Genomic DNA, 18,788 nt, shown 5'->3' with positions numbered 1-18,788 from the left:
ATCCCAAATCAACTGTTTAGCGTTGGCCTCAAGCCAGAAGTTTTCTTTCACTTTTTCAAAACTGCAGTTCACCACAATAGGAATTTTTAATCCAATTCTCCATATACCACCCTCATGGAGCAGTACAGCAGGTTTTTTTCCAAGGCCAATGGCTCAAATTTGAGTTTAGCTAAAACAGCCAAAGCAGGCACTGCTTTGCCCCTCTGCCACAGCTTACTGTTTCCAAATTGGTATAGCCAAATACTATACCAGCTCCTTATCAGATTTGAGCTGCTACCATTTTTCACTAGCATTATTATTCTTGTAAACTACCGAAATGGAGTACACAACCCATTCAATTATCCCCAGCATTGACCCCAGTGCAGATAAGTAAAGCTAGTCACTCCATCAAGTGCTCTCATTAAATCTGCTGCCAAAGATGAGTCAACAACCTGGATCTCGTAGCTGACAAATAGAAAGGAGATGCCAGTCACTGACAACCACAGAATCACAAGGCTTTTTGTTGCAAGAGGGATGGACCTCACTTAAGATCACAGAGAAGAATTACTAGGAAGTACAAATTTGACACTTTTTCACCGTATCTTCAAGGCATGAAGCAATCCTTTGCATTCCATTCCCTGCTTGGTCCAGTTTAGTAAAGGCCCAGGTTTTTCCGTGCACCGTGGAGAGAAGCATGCTTTTTTCTGAAATTGAAGTGAGAAGTTTCCCATTTGCCTCTATCTCCTTGCCTTTATTCCACTTATTCAAGTTCAGTGTCCCTCTCTACTCCACTGCATTTCTTCAAGACTCCATTTTAGTACAGGTACATTGTAGCTCAAGAAGAGACATGAGAACAGACAGTATTTTGGAACAAATACATTTTTAATGATTTAACATATAGCATAGACAATTTGAACAGCTTGACAACCAGGGAGGGAAAATGCAGTTTCTGTCCCACTGAATGGGCAATGGTCACAATGCATTTCTGATCACATCCTGTTTCTCTGAAAGAGAAAGGGGCCAGGAATTCCTACTAACATTCCCTGAATTAGGTTGGTTCTTATGATTTCTCACAGTTACTGCTTCAAGCAGTGGTATCACCAGCTAAAGAATTAATAACAAGTTGGAAAAGAATGAAAGAACAAGCCATCAGCATATTGATCTTAGTGCAACAACATGAAGTGCTGGCATACTTCTCAGTAGGAAAGATAGTACCAACCTGATGGTCTTTCCTGAGAAAGACAGTTATAAAATGCTGGAACAGGGACAAAGAATCTGTTTAACACCGAAAAGATAAGGGAGTAAGCTCTGCTACCTTCTCAAGATGGTATTTCACACTGCACCATGTCTGCTGCAGAAAGTTGCCATAGGATGGCAGCAAAGGGGAGACAGATTTCCAGCTGGATAAACTGCTAACACTAAAGCTTTTGCAGAAATGGGATTTTCAAGAGAATCTGCTGATGGGAATCATTATCTCACTTGATGACTATTGGGAAAGAACAATAAAAACAATGCAAGTGTATTTTATCAGATGGCTGATAACACTTGTTTATATCACATCTAATTTTAACTAGACGCACGTGAGAATATCCTGCAATAGCATTGTACGGATATCTTTTGCCACTGTGCTTGTTTTTTCTTAATAAAACCTCTGTAGATTGTTTTATTTAAGTCAGGGAACAGGAAGTATCAGTTTAAACAAGCATACACAAAGTCAAAATCAGAAGTGCCCTAGCTGGACAGAGATGACTATGGGAAAAACAAGGGAAATGAGGCTCTGCATAGGGAAGAACAGCCCAGTTCATTCTAGCACTTGGGCTTCACATAGCAACATGTGGGGAGAGCACAAATTTAGTCAACATCTTACAGGTTTTCTACCCATCTTTCCTGTATTGAGCAGCCTTACTTACGAGGGAAACAAACTGAGATTTTCTAGTTGTAGGAAACTGGGAGAACAAACCCTGCTCTACTGCCATTCAAAATGGCAGTAAAATTCAGAGTAGCAAGTATATCAAACAGCAAATCTAAATACCCTGATGGTTTAACTGAACTCATGCAACACAGTTGTCCTCAGAGGAGGGCTTGTGCCACGTTCTGACATTCCAGCATAATTACTTTGTGTACAAGGAGATCATTAAACTGGGATCCTAGAACAACTCCACCCTTTTGCCTCCTGCACAACCAGGAGTGAAGTATAATTGAGCTACCAAGGCCTGAACAAGTTCAAGCAACTAAATTTTCAGTGCTTCCTGTGAGAAAGTGGACTAGCAGAGAGCTGTTTACAAAGCTAAGACTCCTCTTCGAGGAAACCTTTGCAGAGTACAAAGGAAAGCACTTACAGACAAACGTCCCATCCTGGGCAGATCCCTGCTCTTCTCTCATGCTATGGGACTTTGACAGAGTAACAACTCCATTGGAGTTCTGAATGCTTTAAATTCACTAAGAGGAACATAAGCTCTATAGCAATGAATCCCAATAAAAATCCTTTTGACTAAGGAGGAAAGACACCAACCAATTTTAGTCAGGATGTAAAATATCCTTTCTACCTGATAGAAAGAAACAGGGACTGAAAGGCATCAACAACTAGCTATGCAAAGCATCAATACTTTCAGCTAGTAATCCATATAAATTGAATAAATAATTCATAATTACCTATGTAGCATACACCATGCATATCAGAAAAGCACTCCAGAGAAAAAAGCACAACAGGCATGCTTTACCCTCTAAAAGCAAGAATCCTCTCATTATTACTGTCATTCTGGAAAGTCTCTGGACTGCAGAGACAACTCAACCTACAGGTACAGCTGCAAAGCTACATTAGATGTTTTTCTTATATTTTATAGATCCACTCCATGCATCCTAAAACACTAGCTGTTGTAAGAATTACTCAAAGAATTCCCTTCCAGTGCTCTAAAGCAGGTGCATAACATCAACTGAAAAAAGCAAGATTCAAGTCCACAGAACTTAAGTCCCTTGCTTACACTGTACACCTCCTGGGTTTGCCGCCAGAAACATCATAAACCATTTACGCCGAGGCTCCTGTAAAGCAGCAGCTTTGTCTTCCTTTTGGATTCCAGTCTCCAGTTCTTTCCCCTTGTTGTTTAGATCACGCAGCTTTCAAACAGGCAGCAGCTCTGGGGGATATTCGCCATAGCAGTATTTTGCAATTGGATCTCTGTAGGTGTTTTCATGCTGCACGCTCTGTTGGGAAGAGGAGGAGAAACTTTAACAATACACACGTATTAAACAATACAACCCTTCGCTGAGGGTCAAAACCCAGAGGGCTTATGTGCATGCAAAAAAGCTTTCAAATTCTTCTGGAGTCAAGCAACACTGCAGTCCCAACATATATGAACACAGCTGTTAAGTTACAGCATTTTCATGTTGAACCATAACCAGAAATTCATTTTCTGAAGACTACCCAAGTTAAGTGAGATCATATTCAGCATTCCAAAAAGTTATCTATGCTTAGGAAGTTGAATAGGGCAGAGCCAGGTTCTTTTCAGTGGTGCCCAGTGGCAGGACAAGAGGCAATGTGCACAAACTGAAACACAACAGGTTCCCTGAGTTCAGTGTGTAAACACTTTTTTACTGTACAGATGACTGAGCAACGGACAAAGCTGCCCAGAGAGGCTATGGAGTCTGCCTCCCTGGAGATATTCAGAAGCCATCTGGACATGGTTCTGGATGTAGGTGGCCCTGCTGGAGCAGGGTGCTGGAACAGATGACCTTCAGAAAGTGTCTTAAGCAAGCAAGGCATGAAGTTGCTACTGGAGATGCGCATGATTTTGGTAGATAAAACTAGAGATCAGATACTGTGGGTAAAAATAGCTTTGAAGACATTTGGAACTATAGCCTTTATTTGCAACTCATCCCTTTAGATATTTTAAGTACCAAAGCTGCATGACATCTCTATCTTCTTTTTCTAAGAGGTCCAATGCTCCCTTAGACCAAAACTTCTGATAAAATCACTGCATCTTTAATGGGTAACAGAAGTTCACCTCTTCTCAGAAGCAAGAAAATACTACAACATACTTTTTGAGCGACTATGCAGTGGTAAATCTAAAAACACAGCAGAAGGTAAATAGCATCTCTGAAGCTACGGGGAACAAGTCACATTGGTCTCACCCTTATGAGATCTTCCCAGTCATTAAACTCAGCTGGTCTTCTCAGCTTAGCGCCTCTTTTCTAAAGAGATGCTAACCAGCTTATCCTGCTGTAAACCTATGCTTTGCTCTTCACTTATTGTTATTACTATTTCACCTTCCAAATCAGAAAATTGCCCTCAACGAGCTCTCAGCTGTAACTTCAGAGTTTGAGGAAGTGCCCATATGCACAGTAACAAAACAGACCAACCATTCTTAGAACCAAGGGCACTTTTCCTTTTTTGAGCCCTGGACATGTACTAGTGGCTTACCTGTGATGAAGTCCTACATTTCGCCAGACACAACTCAAAACGATCTTCAACTGCCATGAAGAGGTTTTGGAAAGCAATAGCTGCCCGGTTCAAGAAACGCTCCAACAGATGTTGCTGAAATAGCAGAAAAACAACAAAATAAGACTTTAATTCAACAAAGAGTAATCAAAACCCACCTTAATCTACACAGCTCAAATTTCAGAGGATTGCAAGTAACTCCCCTTAGATGTTTTAAGGAGCACTGAAAGGTTAACATCACGAACCTCTAGTAGTAAGAAAATCTAGAGAAGCCTTACACTGTGCTTGGCTAACAGAATGCATGAAGTGCTAACTCCAAAACTGATACTGTCCGGAATAGTTTTTCTACAATTGCTTCCCTTTAGCGATTGCAATTCCACTGAAGCTGAAATACTCTGCAGAGTTCCCAGTACTTCCTCCTCTCAAAAGTGGAAAGGATTGATTTTTTTAAAAAAAAGCTTTTGTTTATAGCTTGCTACATGTTCCTTGCAGGCTTTTCTCGTCCTTCCAAGAAAAGGAATTGTCCCCTCTAAGGAAAAAGCTCCTGACAAACAAGTGCTTTTAGCCACAAAGGAACCTGACCAACTGAGAACACCTGAAAAACCAAAGACAGCTTGTGCACCTTGTTGGGCTGCAGGCAACAGGACACACAGTACTCATACACACTACAGCAGCCGTTGGGAAGGCAGCTGTCACAGCTGTACAGCTTTGTGCTGGGCACGTTGACATTACAACAGCCATTGACCAGTAAGTCCTTCCTCTCACAGATGTAGCCTGAAAAACAAAAACAAGAGTAAGAACTGTGAAGACTTACTCCTTTATACATTCCATAGACATGCTACAGGAAGAAACACATTACTGATAGTTTTATCATTTAGTTTGTGATCCTGCTTAATTTCACTGAAGTCCTAAGTAGCAGTTCTTCGACGTGGCACATGGACATAGAGCTGAGTTTTACAACAGCCTGGTGTTATCTGCACAACTGTTATGTACCTACATGAGTATAGCATATACAGCATCGTTCTTTAAATGCCTAATATTCTAGTTCGTATTTCGTTTTAGTATAGTTTATTGTTACAACTGAAAGGGGAAAGGACAAACGTGATGATTGTACTGGAAAAAAACTATGACATGTTCTCTTAACTAGTCTGTTATCTGGATAACTCTCTTTACAGTTGACTATGATGAAGAGACCGATTTATCCACACAGAGGAGCTGTAATACTCACTGTTTATAGGAATCCTTAATAGCGTATAACCAGAGTATTTCCTTATAGAAGCTGTACTACTACCACAGAGTCCAACTGCGAAAGGTATCACTGATTTTAGAGACCTTGGTGAATCATCAGTAAGCATTAAATCAGGCAGTGCTCAATTTTAATATTTATGTAAGTCATAAAAGATGTGACTTTCCTACAGCCTTTCACTTCTGGCTGAGAACAGCTCAGTGCTTGAGCAACAAGAAGCACTTGTCCGTGGCAGGAAAGGTTCCAAACACTGAAAATAGGTAGTTAGTTTGAGAACCTGCAGCAGAGATATCCTTGGGTTTACAAGGGTCAGGTGAGCTCGTTAGCTGTGACTGAGCACTAATTACACCAATCCTGACCTGCCTGCATGCAAGGCCACTCAGGTCTCCATAACAAACCTGCCAGTAGGAACACACTGCAGGGAGATACAAGCAGCTCTGCAAGCAACCACGCTGAGTTCAGCAGGACCCAATGTTTAGATGCTGTGTAAAGGCAGCTGGGGTTTGCTGAATCTGAGGTGGTCCTGCAAACAGTCCAGCCACGCTCAGGAGGTACTGTGCCTCAGCTGAGCCCAGCTGGACCCAAGCCTGCTGTGCACAGAATCAGATCAGCAGTGTCTGCAGCCACAGCAAAACTAACACGGTCTGACCGTAGCAATGACAACGGTTGAGGTTCTACAGGATCGAAGCAGTAATAAGGAGCAGTTGTTGTTTGGAAGTCCCATCAACCGTCAGAGAGGCAATAGAGCATTCAGCAGTACAATACACAGAACCTGTTCCTGGTGCTAAGCATACCCAGTTCATCTGTGATGAGGAGCTTCCCCTGAACAGAATTCCGGCACTGGTTGCTCAGATGGCTGCTGTTCCCTGAGCTGAACTGGTCCTTCCACAGGATCGGCTGCTCGTGCTCTTGCACTTGGAGGAGGTTCCGATCTCTCACCGTCCTTTCTTCCTGCAAGGAAAGGCAGCAATGCAACCAAATGCACACGTTCCTTAAAAAGACCCAGCAGTTTTAAATTCCACAGCGCAGGAAACTCAAACGTCAATGGAGCACACAACATACTACTTACTTTCTTTTTGCTACACAGCATAAAAATAACATAACGCAGTAAGATGAGGGGATGCAAGTTCACCACAGGCTCAGCTTTCACAGCTAGACTCAAGTCACTGTAGCTACAGAAGGGACACATAGCGTATTAAATAGTTGTAGATGCACACATTTCTTTGCAGCGTGCTTTGCTACGGGAATTACAGCTTACAAGAGAGATTGCAGCAGATTAAGTCCCTCCAAGATTTTCTTGCAGATTACATTCCAAAACACCGTTGTTGTTAGCCACAGCACTTGGCTAAACACTTGGTTAAACCCCGAGCTTTTCAAAGCTCCCCTCTTAGCAATCCCACCGTACTTTTAGGGCAGAGCTGCGGGGGCTCCCCAGGCGCTCCGGGCATACCGGGGGGCTCTGTCCCGCACCCCCTCCAGCAGGACGCGGCTGGGGAGGGAAGCACTGACCTGCTTGAAGGTGCTGCTGAGGAAATAAACGAGGGAGAGCCCGAAGACGACGCCGAGCACCCAGCGCTTCCGCAGCAGCCGCCGCCACAGCAGCGCCCCGCAGGGCACCATGGCGCTCAGCCGCCGGCCGCCCGCGGGCCACGGCAGCACCGGGCTGGGCCCCGCATCCCCGGCTGCGGGTCGGGGAAGGAGAGAAGGAAGGATGGGAGCGGGGATGGCGGAGCCCCCCGGTGAGGCCGAGCCGCTTCCGCCGGCGGAGAGGCGGAAGCCGCGGCCGGGCGTGCGCTGAGGGGGCGCGGCCGCAGCGCCAGGGCGGCCCCGGGCCCGCTCGGCAGGGAGCGGGCTGCGGCCTGCGGGGCCCGGAGCTCAGCCCCGCTTCCTGCCTCTTCAGCCCCAGCCACATGCCTCCTCGGCCCCCAGGCATCAGCCTCCTCAGCCCCCAGGTATCTGCTTTCTCAATCCCCGGCCCAGCTAGGAGGTAAAGGCCTGGCCTGTGGATATGTGTGTATGCATACAGCTGTATTTACAGGCATCTGTCTGTATGTATTATATCCTATAGCATTTATATTGGTTTAATCTCTCTCTATATATGTTTCTCCATGTATATTAATTTATTTTTTATATGCATGTCACAAAAGTTGATCGCAGCCCAGCAGGTGCCCGGGGAATGGCTGTGCACTGATCCCAGAGGAGAGTGGCCGCGTTGGGTGCTGAGCCTTCAGGGACTGGTGCACCGAGGTGCTGCTCCTCACTGCCTTTCCTGAGGAGATGGAGGTGAAGGTCCCTGTGCTGTGGTGAAAATTATTGTGTGCGCTTCTTACAGGTGTGTCTATTTGAGCACCGTGATCCAGGTGCTTTACGCTCAGCTGGCTTGGAGGCCCTGTGATGAGTTTGCAAGTTGGACCGTGTTTGGAGTATCTGAAGGACTCCGTGTGGAAGGTGTTTGCACCCTCTTGAGCTGCCCTGTCTCCCACTGTGGCACCTTACACCTCTGGTTAAACCTGTTGTTCAGGTACTGTCAAAGTGTCCAGCTGGTGAAAGATGAAAACCCCTAATCCGGAGAAAATGTAATCATTTGGTACTGAAGCTGAGTGCTTTTTGGAACAATGCCCATTTAAATTGTATGTGATCTTAATTCTGTGGGACTTCTGGATGTAATACTTAAATTTACATCTTATGAAGTCCCATGTCTTCAATACTTAACATTAATGTCACAGTCCCATTAATAGCTGATGACAAAATAACAAGTCTTTCCCCACATAGTTGTGTGACATTTTAAAAGCTGTTTTCACCCCATATCACAGTCTAGTAGCCTTCTAATGGTTTGGAAGGGAGTGAAGGATTTTTCAAGTTTCAAAGTTATCTCCACGCTGACTTCAACTCAGCTTGTAGCCGGGAAAGGCTGGCAGATTTCTTTATAAGCAGTGACCCCAGCATTGTTCATAGGTAGGACAGCTTTGCCTGCATGGGTGAGCCCGGGGCCTTGACCGTTTAATCATATCTTAATTATGGTTTTTGTTAAAAGGGGGATAAAATTATATACTCAGTCAACACAGATACTGTCAGGTCAGGATTAGATAACACCGCAGGGAAAATGTAAAAGCTCCCTGGAGAACTATGTGTTGTCAATACAAAGGCAGCTTTAAAAAATCTGGGAGAGGTGTCTCATATATATTTTTTATTTTATGAAACTTACAAATACATGTACAACAAAATTCAGCCCTGAAAACACAACCTAAATTGAAACTTATATCTAGAGATTAAAAAACAGTTTGAAGTTACAAGATCAAAATTTATATTTAGGAGAGTGTTGGTAACTTATGGTATCCAAAAACTTTGGTGAGAATTAGATATCTGGTACTCTTGGTGGCTACCTGTATCTTCTCCATAAAATGCGTTCAAAGTTACGTTCTTCTTGCCATATGTGATTGTCCCAAATTTTTATTTGCTTGTGTGTATTTTATTTACATGTGTATATTTATATTAACTGTCAAAGGGATGCCTAAAGTTGGTGGCTCATATTAAAACCTTGACATTTTCTGTCATCTATGACTCAAATCCTGCATTGTCCCAGTTCAGCTCACTTGATGGGGGTCTTGAAGATTGGATGGTGCAAGCCAAGTGTCTTTCTCTTTTTTGTAAACATTAAAGTTTCTTCCCATCCTTTTAAAAGTTCAATACAGTTTATCTGTGTGATTTATGGATACAGGGCTGCACACTTATTTATGTATACATGTACTCTTGTGTACACGAATTACATGGATTCATGCCATATAAAATGCTATAAATAATGTTATCGCTTTTGGTATCCGGAAGTATTTAAAGTCTTTTACCTTTTTATTTAGTAGCTATTTTAGTCTAAAGCTGAGTAGGATCAGATTTATGTATTTGAACGATCTCTTTCTAAATCTTCTATGATGTGCCTGTAGGAATGTATACAAATCACTTGCAAAAATTGCCTGTGCCTCAGGTTTTATATAAGTGAGATAACCTTACACTGTGTAAGACCATTTGCCATGTACTGTGAGCTATAAATTGATGGTTTTCTGTTCTTTTTTTGCTTTTGAATGGTCTTGATTTTAAAAAATGTAATGTGTTTGAGGTTGTTGCCCTAAAATTAGCCACTTGAAAGCAGAGATTTAAATAACTAATTAAAGAATTTCTCTCCTTGTCCTAGTAAAAGGTCCTGAAGTTAATACAATTTCAAAGCTTTTTTATTTCCTGTTCCAGACCTTACTTTATTTTTGTTGACAGTTCCAGAATGAATGGGACAAGAACATGTGATCTTTTGCACATGTAGATATCATTTGTGGCCATTGTGCAGAGTTTGCTAATGGCAATCTGTGGTTTAAAAGGAAGGGGTTGACTGGTTAAAAGAATATTGTCATGCCTTGATTGTATTTTTTCATTAAAAACGTTTATACATTTTCTTTTTTCCCTCAGTTTTGCTTTTTATCACTCTGGAAATTTCTTCAGAAGAGGAGGAATGCATTTCATTTGCAGAGAGCGTATGTTGATTCACATGTCACATCTAGAGCTACTCTGTCAGATGTCCTGAAGTTCCTGTCGGAGACCATGCCATCATACCTGTGTACTCCACTTGTGACTGCAACATGCTGCAGAAGGGGATCTGACTCATACCTGCCCTGCTTGGACACCTGTTTGTGAGCGCTCCTGTTTGCCATTAGAAAGTTGCTTCTTCACAAGTGTACTACATAACAATTGCAAGCTTCTCTTCCAGAGAAGCCAGTGATTTATTCCAGCCATGTCACTAGCTCAAGGGGTTTCACAGCCCTCTGACTCTGTGGACTTTTGTTAGTCACACTGAGAACTGGTGACCCACAACGTTAATGTTGAGCGTGTTGTGTTTTAAGGTTTTGAGGAAAATGCAGAGACGGCATAGCAGCAACACTGACAACGCTCCTCCTGAAAGGTAAATCTATTCTCTTCCTTTTTCCTACGTTTTCCTCTCCAGGTGGCAAAGCTCTGATTTAAGTGTATTGTATGTTTCATGGTAAGTTTTAGAAGACAAAAGCTCAGAAGTGAGAAAAACATAGACTTCCTCATCCTGTGCATGTAATGTGGCCAGGCTTTCTGCTTGGGTTTAGGGACAGATTTACTTCATATCAGTTACTGACTGCTGCCAACTACATTGTTTCAGAGTTGATGATCCAGTATGGCACATACGGAGACAGCTGGCTTAGTATAGGCAGGAAGTTTTAGAATTCTAAGAGCTCTAGAAGAGCACAGTACTGCGGGGATATTGAGCACTGTCAGTCTGAAAGGGTCAATCGGTATGAACAGAGCCTGTATACACTTCTGTTACACAGTATTTTATAGAGATTTAGGATGATTCTTTACATCATCCTAGAATCTGTATCTAGCTTTGCGTATGTGAATAGTTAGAAGCAGAATACTGCTAATTCATTTCTGTAATTATAACATCAACAAGGGAGGCTTGCCACTCTTGTTGTTCTGGTAATAAACATTCCCTTGTGCTTTCCCAGAGTTAGTGCTTGACTTTTTTTCTTTCTATTTTATTTCTTCTAAAGAAGAAACTAATCTAATTACTGAGACAAAGATGGAACTAACAAATTTCATTGCTCTTGCTCTGCTGAGATTATAAGCGAAAGATCTGGATCATAAGCAGTCACTTAATATTTCTTAGTGGTTTTGCAGGTAGAGGGGAAGCTTGATGTCGTGACCACTTTTACCACAGTGCCATTCTTAAATTGAGGGCAGAAGAAAAGCATCTTCAACTTGTTCTGTGTGATTCCACTCAAGCCTCAGTGCAGTCTATGGTTTTTTATCAGCAGGCAAGTCTGGGCCTTGAGAAGCACATCAGATGTATTTTGCACCTCTCATATGCAATGTAAAGGTTCTTGAGACTACAAGCATGTAAGACACATTGGGATCTGTTTGAACAGTTAAAAATACTCAGGGTAGTTATCTGTTACTGAGTGCAAAAGATGCACAGGTTAATATCAACTGGTCTTTATAAATGTTTTTTTTTTTAATTTTTTTTAACAGAATACATACATGTCAGTAACATCAACTGAAGGTTTTCTAACTGTAGAATGAAATTCTTTTGCCACTGATATTGTAGTCTTCACTTTGGATGACTTCATCAGACTCAGATTTTCATCTGTGTATATTTGTTTTTAAATATGTGCCTGATTAATTCCTTCCTGCTGAAAGCATAGTCGTGTATCCTAGTAGTATTGTTTCAAACAATATTTTTGTATTTGTCTGTAACACTGAGTTCCACCCAATGTGTTTATGTTCCCAGACATAAGTACAGATCTGTCACATTATGTCCCTGTCTTGTGTATACATCCCTGAGTTGTAATGTTAGGTGTAAAATTCAAAATCTGTTGATGAATATTTTGAACCAAAGAAAGGTGTGCCAAATCTTGTTGACTTGATTCCTTGCTGGAGCCTGTGGAGAGACGTTGGGAATGGGGTGTAGCTATAAAAAGCCTTATTAGGAGTTTACTTAGTGGGAAGGTCTCTCCAGAGAGGTTTGAAGCTATCTCCAGAGTCAGATGAAAGGCAGTGATCTGTGCCCTGTAAGATGCCTGGGGAGGTTTTTGAGCCCATGGGAGAGGGAAGGTTAGGGGCCCTGTATGTGCCTGCATGTGCTGTCTCAGCTTGTGACCACTGTTTCTAAAGTTAGACATCTCCAAGGCTTAAAACCAAGAGAGACTGGAGCTCTGCAACATGCCTTATTTGCTGGCTATGCCTCTTGCTGCACATTATTTATTCTTTACTCTTCTTTTGCAAGTTAGAGAGGTATTTGCTGCCTGCCAAGCATTTGCTCTCTAATGGTTGTTTCTACTTGTTATGTATATTGTTGCCTTTCATCCAGACTTTCCATGTGTTCATTTCAGTACCAAAGGATTGAGTTCAAGTGAAGAAAGCGTATTTTCTTCTGGTATTAGGATGAAGATATTTAAGACTTAAGAATCTGGCTGTAATCTACCCAACAAGCTTAGTAAAGAATCAGTGCCAGACCTAATTCTGCCCAGTGCCCTGTAAATTGACTACCTCCATGCCCATTTTGCTGAGAATATCAAAATAAAACAATTTATCTGTGATCCATCAACACATCCTTATTAATATTTGTTGGAACAGGGACACACAGGCAGCTTGCAGCACTTCTCTTCTGCAACTGACACTCTCATTTGTGTTATTCATCAGTGGGCAAGTACTGATCATCCCTAAATAGAAGATCTTGGGGGTAGATCATTTCCCTAAGGTAGCCTGATTAATTTGTATGTATATAATGTTTCCTGGCTTGGTTGTGCTGTGTAAATTTACGTGTTTTTATATATTTTTTTTCTTGAAATCATTATTGAAGATGTTGAATTTGATACGAGATGTGTTATATATATGTCTCCTCCAAAAGTAAACGGAGCGTTTGGGAACTCTGATCCTCAGATGAAGGAACTGGTGCATCATGATCAGTGCTTTAGAAATACTCTGATCTTATTTCCGGAGTCTGGTTACTGGTCTCCATTTCTGCAGCTGTGACTTTCCAACAGCAAACAGAGTGAAAAGCATCTGTTATCTGGAGACCTGCATATTCTGGCAGTGCATGAAGAACTCTTAAATGATACAGTCGGGAGTGGTCTAAAAGACCAAGAAGTTCTGTGGCACTCATTTAATCACTTTTCTTTAATCTCCTTCCACTGCAGAAACCGGAGCCAAACAGTCAGTTCTGAAACCAGCGTGGATGAAAGCGGAGTTTTTGAAAGTCTAAAGGCTGAAACTTCCTCACCACAACAGCTGTTCTCAGGCCTGGCAGGTATCCCATCGGGTACCATCACAGCCACGCCATTCCAGTCAGGTTTGGTTCTGGGCTCTTCAGCAGGAGGTGGGGAAGTATTCATTCAGATGCCAACCCCAAGGGAGGAAGGAAGCAGTCGTACAGAAGGAGCCCCGTTTCACCACCGGCAACAGTCCCATCATTTCCACCATGGCCATCACCGGGGTTCATCCCTGCTGCACATGGCCGGGGGGGACCGCCACGGGCATGCTGAGGAAGGCAGTGATGAACAGGCCGGGACTCCAGCCCCAGCTCTTTCAGAGTTAAAAGCTGTGATCGGCTGGCTGCAGAAGGGACTTCCGTTCATCTTGATCCTCACAGCTAAAGTTTGTTTCCAGCATAAGCTTGGTAAGCATGTATCCTTTTTGGATTGTAAATGTATTAAAGGGTGGGTGGAAGCTTTATCATGCTGTGATGCCTGATGCATATATCTCTGTGACAGTGTCTAGAGCTAGAGGTATTCTGGCATGAAGGGGACATATTAAAACGCGTGGGGTGACTAACCAGCTCCACATCCTTTCACCCAACTTTCAATGCAAGCTGTTTTCATCTGTGTTAGTCCCATCTGTTTCCTATCCTGACAAGTGGAAGATCATTTCTGTACCTTTTCCTAATCTCTCCATGGCATTCCTGTAGGGTATGAGGATGTTACCAAGGCTTCCCACTCAGATCTCTCTCTAGGAGAGACGGAGAACTTACGTTAGTGACTAGCAAAGGCTTCTGTGTAGCACAGAAGGTCTCAGGGGATGAGACAATTTTACAACTGGAACAAGGGTAGTTGTGAAATCAAGCCAAACAGCATCAGCTGTTACATCTTACAGTCAAGATCTTCAGAGTTCCTTAAAGATTATGTCTATCCCAGTTTCTTTCACGAGACTTTCAGACCCTCAGAGGTCAAGTAAAATCCACTCATGTAATCCTTCTCTTACTGTGAAGTTTTATGTGTGACACGTCTGAGGATCCTTACTCATTTGGGGAGTAGTATGCTGAGATTATTGTCACAGGGAAGCCAATAATGCCTAAGTTTATGCTGCTTATAGCTGGTGGTATTCCCCAAAAGAGGCATTGATTCATGTCTGCAACATCTTGCTCTTTAAACCTGGTATCCTATATGGTTTTGATAGTGTGCCCTATAATCTAGGATGGGCTGAAGTGCTGCTGTAATACTGTCTTCTAGCTGACTTCTGTTTGCACAGTGCAGCCACAGCTTGCAGCACTTCTGTTCTTTTTCAGCACAGAACCTGCTGTTAGGACAGAGTTTCTGTATTTGGCTGGGTGGCAAGTGCTCACTGCAGCAGCTTCATTTCAGTTTAACTTGTATTTGAATTTTGAGTCTGGACTTCCCAGTTTCGGTTATTTTAATTCCTAGTGCATCCAGAATATCACCCAGTAATATTTTTCAAAGCTCAAGATGCTTATCAAATGACTTGGGACTGAAGATCCTCTTACCCGGCCCTTTGTACTCTGACAGTGTCTTTTCCTGCAGGGATTGCTGTGTGCATTGGTATGGCCAGCACGTTCGCATATGCCAACTCAACGCTCCGAGAACAGGTTGCTCTGAAGGTGAGTACAGCATCTTACTCTCTTTGGCTTCCAAGTGACATTGCTCTTTGTGTACAAAATGTCTGTAGTGAAAATTTGTTTGCAATCTAGGATTGAACACCATTGTGTGTATACAGATCTGTCAGAACAAGAGTACTGTGACAAAATCCTCACTTCCTCTGCCTACTTCTCCCCACTGATGCTCTCCCGTGGTTTCCATTCTGCACTTCTGTGAAAGTATGTTATAATAAAAGCAAGGGAGGAAAAGTTGGGAAGATTGTAATCTGCCTCTGGAACTGCACTGGCAGCTTCTCCATGCCTCAGTTTCCCATTGTGTATAGCAGAGTTGCTGAAACCAATTTCACTAGTTAATAATGATATTTAATTTATTAGCATTTAGATGTTCAGCTGAAGGAGTTTGTAGATGTGTTACCTACTAGTGTCTTTTGAATTCTCTCTTGATTATATGTTTAGAATGTAAAGAAACCAGATTTTTTCAGGTATCATGATCTTCTTCAGTGTCAGCAGGATACTTCAACAGCACTAAAAGCACAAAACAAGAATTGCTTTTTTGACAAAATGACACGGGTGGCACAAGCATATAAGTACATGTACCAGCAGCAGTAAAATAAATGTGATACAATGCTAAATGAACAGATGAACTGCACAATCGTGTAATAGATTGCTGTTGGCTTTCACTTTTCACCTCTGTCTTTCTAGCAGCATGCCCATTAATCCTTCTGCTTTAAATCTCAACCTAACATCCCTGGCTGTTGAATAGCTACAAAGAGCTATATTCTTAATAAATCAGCCTGCAAAAAAAATGCTGTTTTTTTTTTTCCTCCCAAGAGTAAAATTTACTCTTCAAAATTACACCAGACCAAGACCCAGGACAAGATCTTCTGTCTTCCAGCTTCCATCTATAACATTCTTTGTGCTTTAAAATGTAAAAATCTCACTTTTTCCGACCTTTATTTATTGAATCAAAAAATGGTCATGGAACCTTCATGGATTCAAATAACATTCATATGTGCTGTATATAGTGATGGTTTATGTTATGTTCGATTTAGCTAAGCCGTCTTCTCAGTGACTATGGATCTATTTGTAAAACACCCATTTCACAAAGTGTCATTCCAGACAGGTGAAAGCTCAGAACTGTAGTACAATTGTATACAACATATGGAACTGACTTTTTTAACCTGTCAAGCTGCAATTTAAATATCAGGAGAACTTAGTTGTCCCAGGAAAAATCCCAACTTTGAGCACTGTGCTCTGCAAGCAAGGCTATCATCTTCGCCAGTGTGTTTCCATTAATTTCTCTAAAATTGCTTTATTTGAAAAGCTTAGATGAGTGCTTTTGTTTATAGTCTTTACCTCGCAGCCTATTTGTGAGTCTTAGTCCTGTGTAAATAACTAATTACTGAATGCTTAATTGCATATTTGTGTCTCCTGGGTTGGCCGTGCATTTTTCTGCAGTTAGAGGCTCAGTGCAACCCTTGAGACTTTGAATTTATCTTCTCTGCTTCTTTTTGTTGCTCAGGAGAAAAGATCAGTATTGGTTGTCTTCTGGATCCTGGCCTTTCTCACCGGAAACACCTTCTACTTGCTTTACACATTCAGCTCCCAGCAGCTGTACAACAGGTGAGCAAAATTTACATTGTACATGATGGAAGCAGGTGATGACTGCCAGGGAGAGAAAGAACTTCAGGTGTCTGCTGTCTTTGTTAGGTTTTTGTAATAGCTTTCAATGGAGGAAAAGAATGTGTGGCACTTTTACCAGTGGACTGTGCTCCTGTCGATAAATGGCATAACCAGGTCTGAATGGGCCAGCTATGATGATACGCTACAGTTTCTGGTTGAAACATGTACCCTTGCCACTTTCTCATGTATCAAAGCAGGACGGATACTTTTGTAGAACTGGACTTCTAAATTTCCATTTTGACCATTGTGACTGAACGTAAAGAGCAGGTGTTGGAAGCAGATAAGAAATTGATCCGCTGTTTTTACTTTTCCTGTAATATTTTTTCTTTTCAGTCTATCCAGCTTTTAGTCTGTTACTGGAGATAAACTGGAGATAAAGTAGTAGTATTTTACCTCATTGTACTCAGGCTTGGAGGCATCTGAGTCTGGTGTAATTAAGATAGTCTCCACTTTAAAATGCTGACTGAAGTGGTTCTCTCGTACAAAAAAAGTTAGTATCCATGGATATGGCTGAGTACTATCCCTGCTCGTTGTAAAGGAGGGATTAAATGACAAATAGGAAGCAAAGATACTTAAGCAAGGGGACCTTAGCAGAATAAATAAAAAGAAAGAGAGCAATTATCAAACCTAGTTACTTGAGAAAGTAGTTTTGATACTACTAGTTAAAACCATATTGATTATCTTCCCAATTAAAACTCAGTCCCGTTGAAGGTGACTTAGAAATTCAGACTGAAAATATTTCCTGGAAAATACACTGTGCATAGTATGCATCAGTTGGGCTGTGGTTAGATGGCTCTTGAGCATTTTTTTTTTCTCTCATTTATTTCATTGCTTCTCAGCTTCTTCCCATTAGTGCTGTCTGTGCAGTGAAAGAGTCAAGGGCCAACAACACTGGTACCTTGTGGAATTGTCCCTAACAATTTTGGGTTTGATCACTGGAAAGCAGTGCGTGTAAATGCTTTCAGGAAAAGGGAGAGATGAGAAGTCTTGTATGCGTGGGTTAGAATGAGAGATAGTGAACTATGGGGTTGTGATGTGGTTTGCGGGAGGGAATGAAAGAGAAGAAAGAGATACGGCAGAAAGGCTTTAGGAAGTTTATTTGCACCACAGGGAAACAGTGTGGCTTTAGGAAGTGGGTTAAGGTTAAACGGATGAATGGGCACAGTTTAAAATAAAAGATAGGTCTCCTACAATAAAAGGGTTTCAGCAATTTGGGGCCATCCTATGCATTGTTTAGTACATAGTTTATTAACTGTGAACAGTCTGGGCAATGGCTTCACTGAAAAGTGCCATTCCTGCAAGTGATCTAGTGGTGCATGATGTGCCATGCTCGGGCTAGCGGATCTGTTGCTTGCTGTGTGGGCACCTGTGCCCATGCACGAGGCAGGCCTGTGAGAAATAGCTGCTTTCATTTTGTTTCTTTCTCATCTGTTTTTCATTTCCTAATTTATTTACTTTTTGCTTGTTTTTAGTGCACGGATAGTAGTAAAGTGTCTGATTCTGTTTCTGTTTTTAGGATTTAATTTTACCTGTTGTGCTGTGCCAGTGTTGTGAGTATTTTAAATTCATGCTCAGGCTTTTTGTTCTGGGTTGGTTATCTTACCTTTCCTTTTATATTTTTTAAGTTTTTGCTTTCTACCATTAGGCTTTGGTAGGTAAATATCCTGAACAGGAATCCCATTCTTTCAGTCTGAGTAGGGTCCAGACCTCACTGCTGCTCAGGTCAGTAGCTCCTGCCCATGGCTACATGCAGTTGTGCTGTCCTGGACTCCCCTTCTTTAAAGGCCAGATGTTCAGCGCAGTCAGTAGCGTTATGTAAGGGATGCTACCTTTCTGGAGATTTGGTTCAGGTAAGAGTTGCTAACTAACACAGCCCAGTGAGCCACTGTTGGAGCATGACCCTCCTCAAGTTCTGCCAGAGTTCTGTCTAATACCACGCTTCCTTTGTCACCCGCTTGTTTCACATGCACGAGTAGCTTTAGAGACTGCTGCCCCTGAAAGTAGCTCTAGTCAGCGAGCCTCAGAGGAGAAAGACACGGTGGACTTAA

At 42.1% G+C, this 18,788-nt stretch overlaps 2 protein-coding genes across 6 annotated transcripts in view; one reads left to right on the top strand and one right to left on the bottom strand.

Annotated features, from left to right (window-relative positions):
• Positions 1–842: 842 nt before the first annotated feature.
• On the bottom strand, positions 843–7,420 carry SPRING1 (SREBF pathway regulator in golgi 1). Its single transcript, XM_035340174.1, has 5 exons — positions 7,170–7,420; positions 6,455–6,611; positions 5,037–5,188; positions 4,397–4,510; positions 843–3,180 (listed from the first exon to the last, which is right to left on the bottom strand). Exons 1-5 carry the CDS (start codon positions 7,278–7,280, stop codon positions 3,097–3,099), a joined length of 618 nt encoding a protein of 205 aa, XP_035196065.1. The 5' UTR covers positions 7,281–7,420; the 3' UTR covers positions 843–3,096.
• A 116-nt stretch (positions 7,421–7,536) lies between these two features.
• Positions 7,537–18,788, top strand: part of RNFT2 (ring finger protein, transmembrane 2) — a 37,487-nt gene continuing 26,235 nt past the window's right edge. For all 5 annotated transcript variants that reach the window (XR_004754741.1, XR_004754739.1, XR_004754740.1 and 2 more), the window contains exons 1-6: positions 7,537–7,647; positions 7,993–8,181; positions 10,113–10,602; positions 13,367–13,845; positions 14,984–15,060; positions 16,580–16,680. Coding sequence is in view for 2 of the 5 variants with exons in the window: in XM_035340173.1 (XP_035196064.1) it covers positions 10,520–10,602; positions 13,367–13,845; positions 14,984–15,060; positions 16,580–16,680 (740 nt within the window). In the remaining 3 variants the exon portion in view is untranslated. The remainder of the gene's footprint in view (positions 7,648–7,992; positions 8,182–10,112; positions 10,603–13,366; positions 13,846–14,983; positions 15,061–16,579; positions 16,681–18,788) is intronic.

This window comes from Oxyura jamaicensis, chromosome 15 (assembly GCF_011077185.1).
Source record: "Oxyura jamaicensis isolate SHBP4307 breed ruddy duck chromosome 15, BPBGC_Ojam_1.0, whole genome shotgun sequence".
Taxonomy (NCBI): domain Eukaryota; kingdom Metazoa; phylum Chordata; class Aves; order Anseriformes; family Anatidae; genus Oxyura; species Oxyura jamaicensis.
The sequence above is the reverse complement of the archived record's forward strand: the minus strand, read 5'-3'. Positions and strand labels throughout refer to the sequence as shown.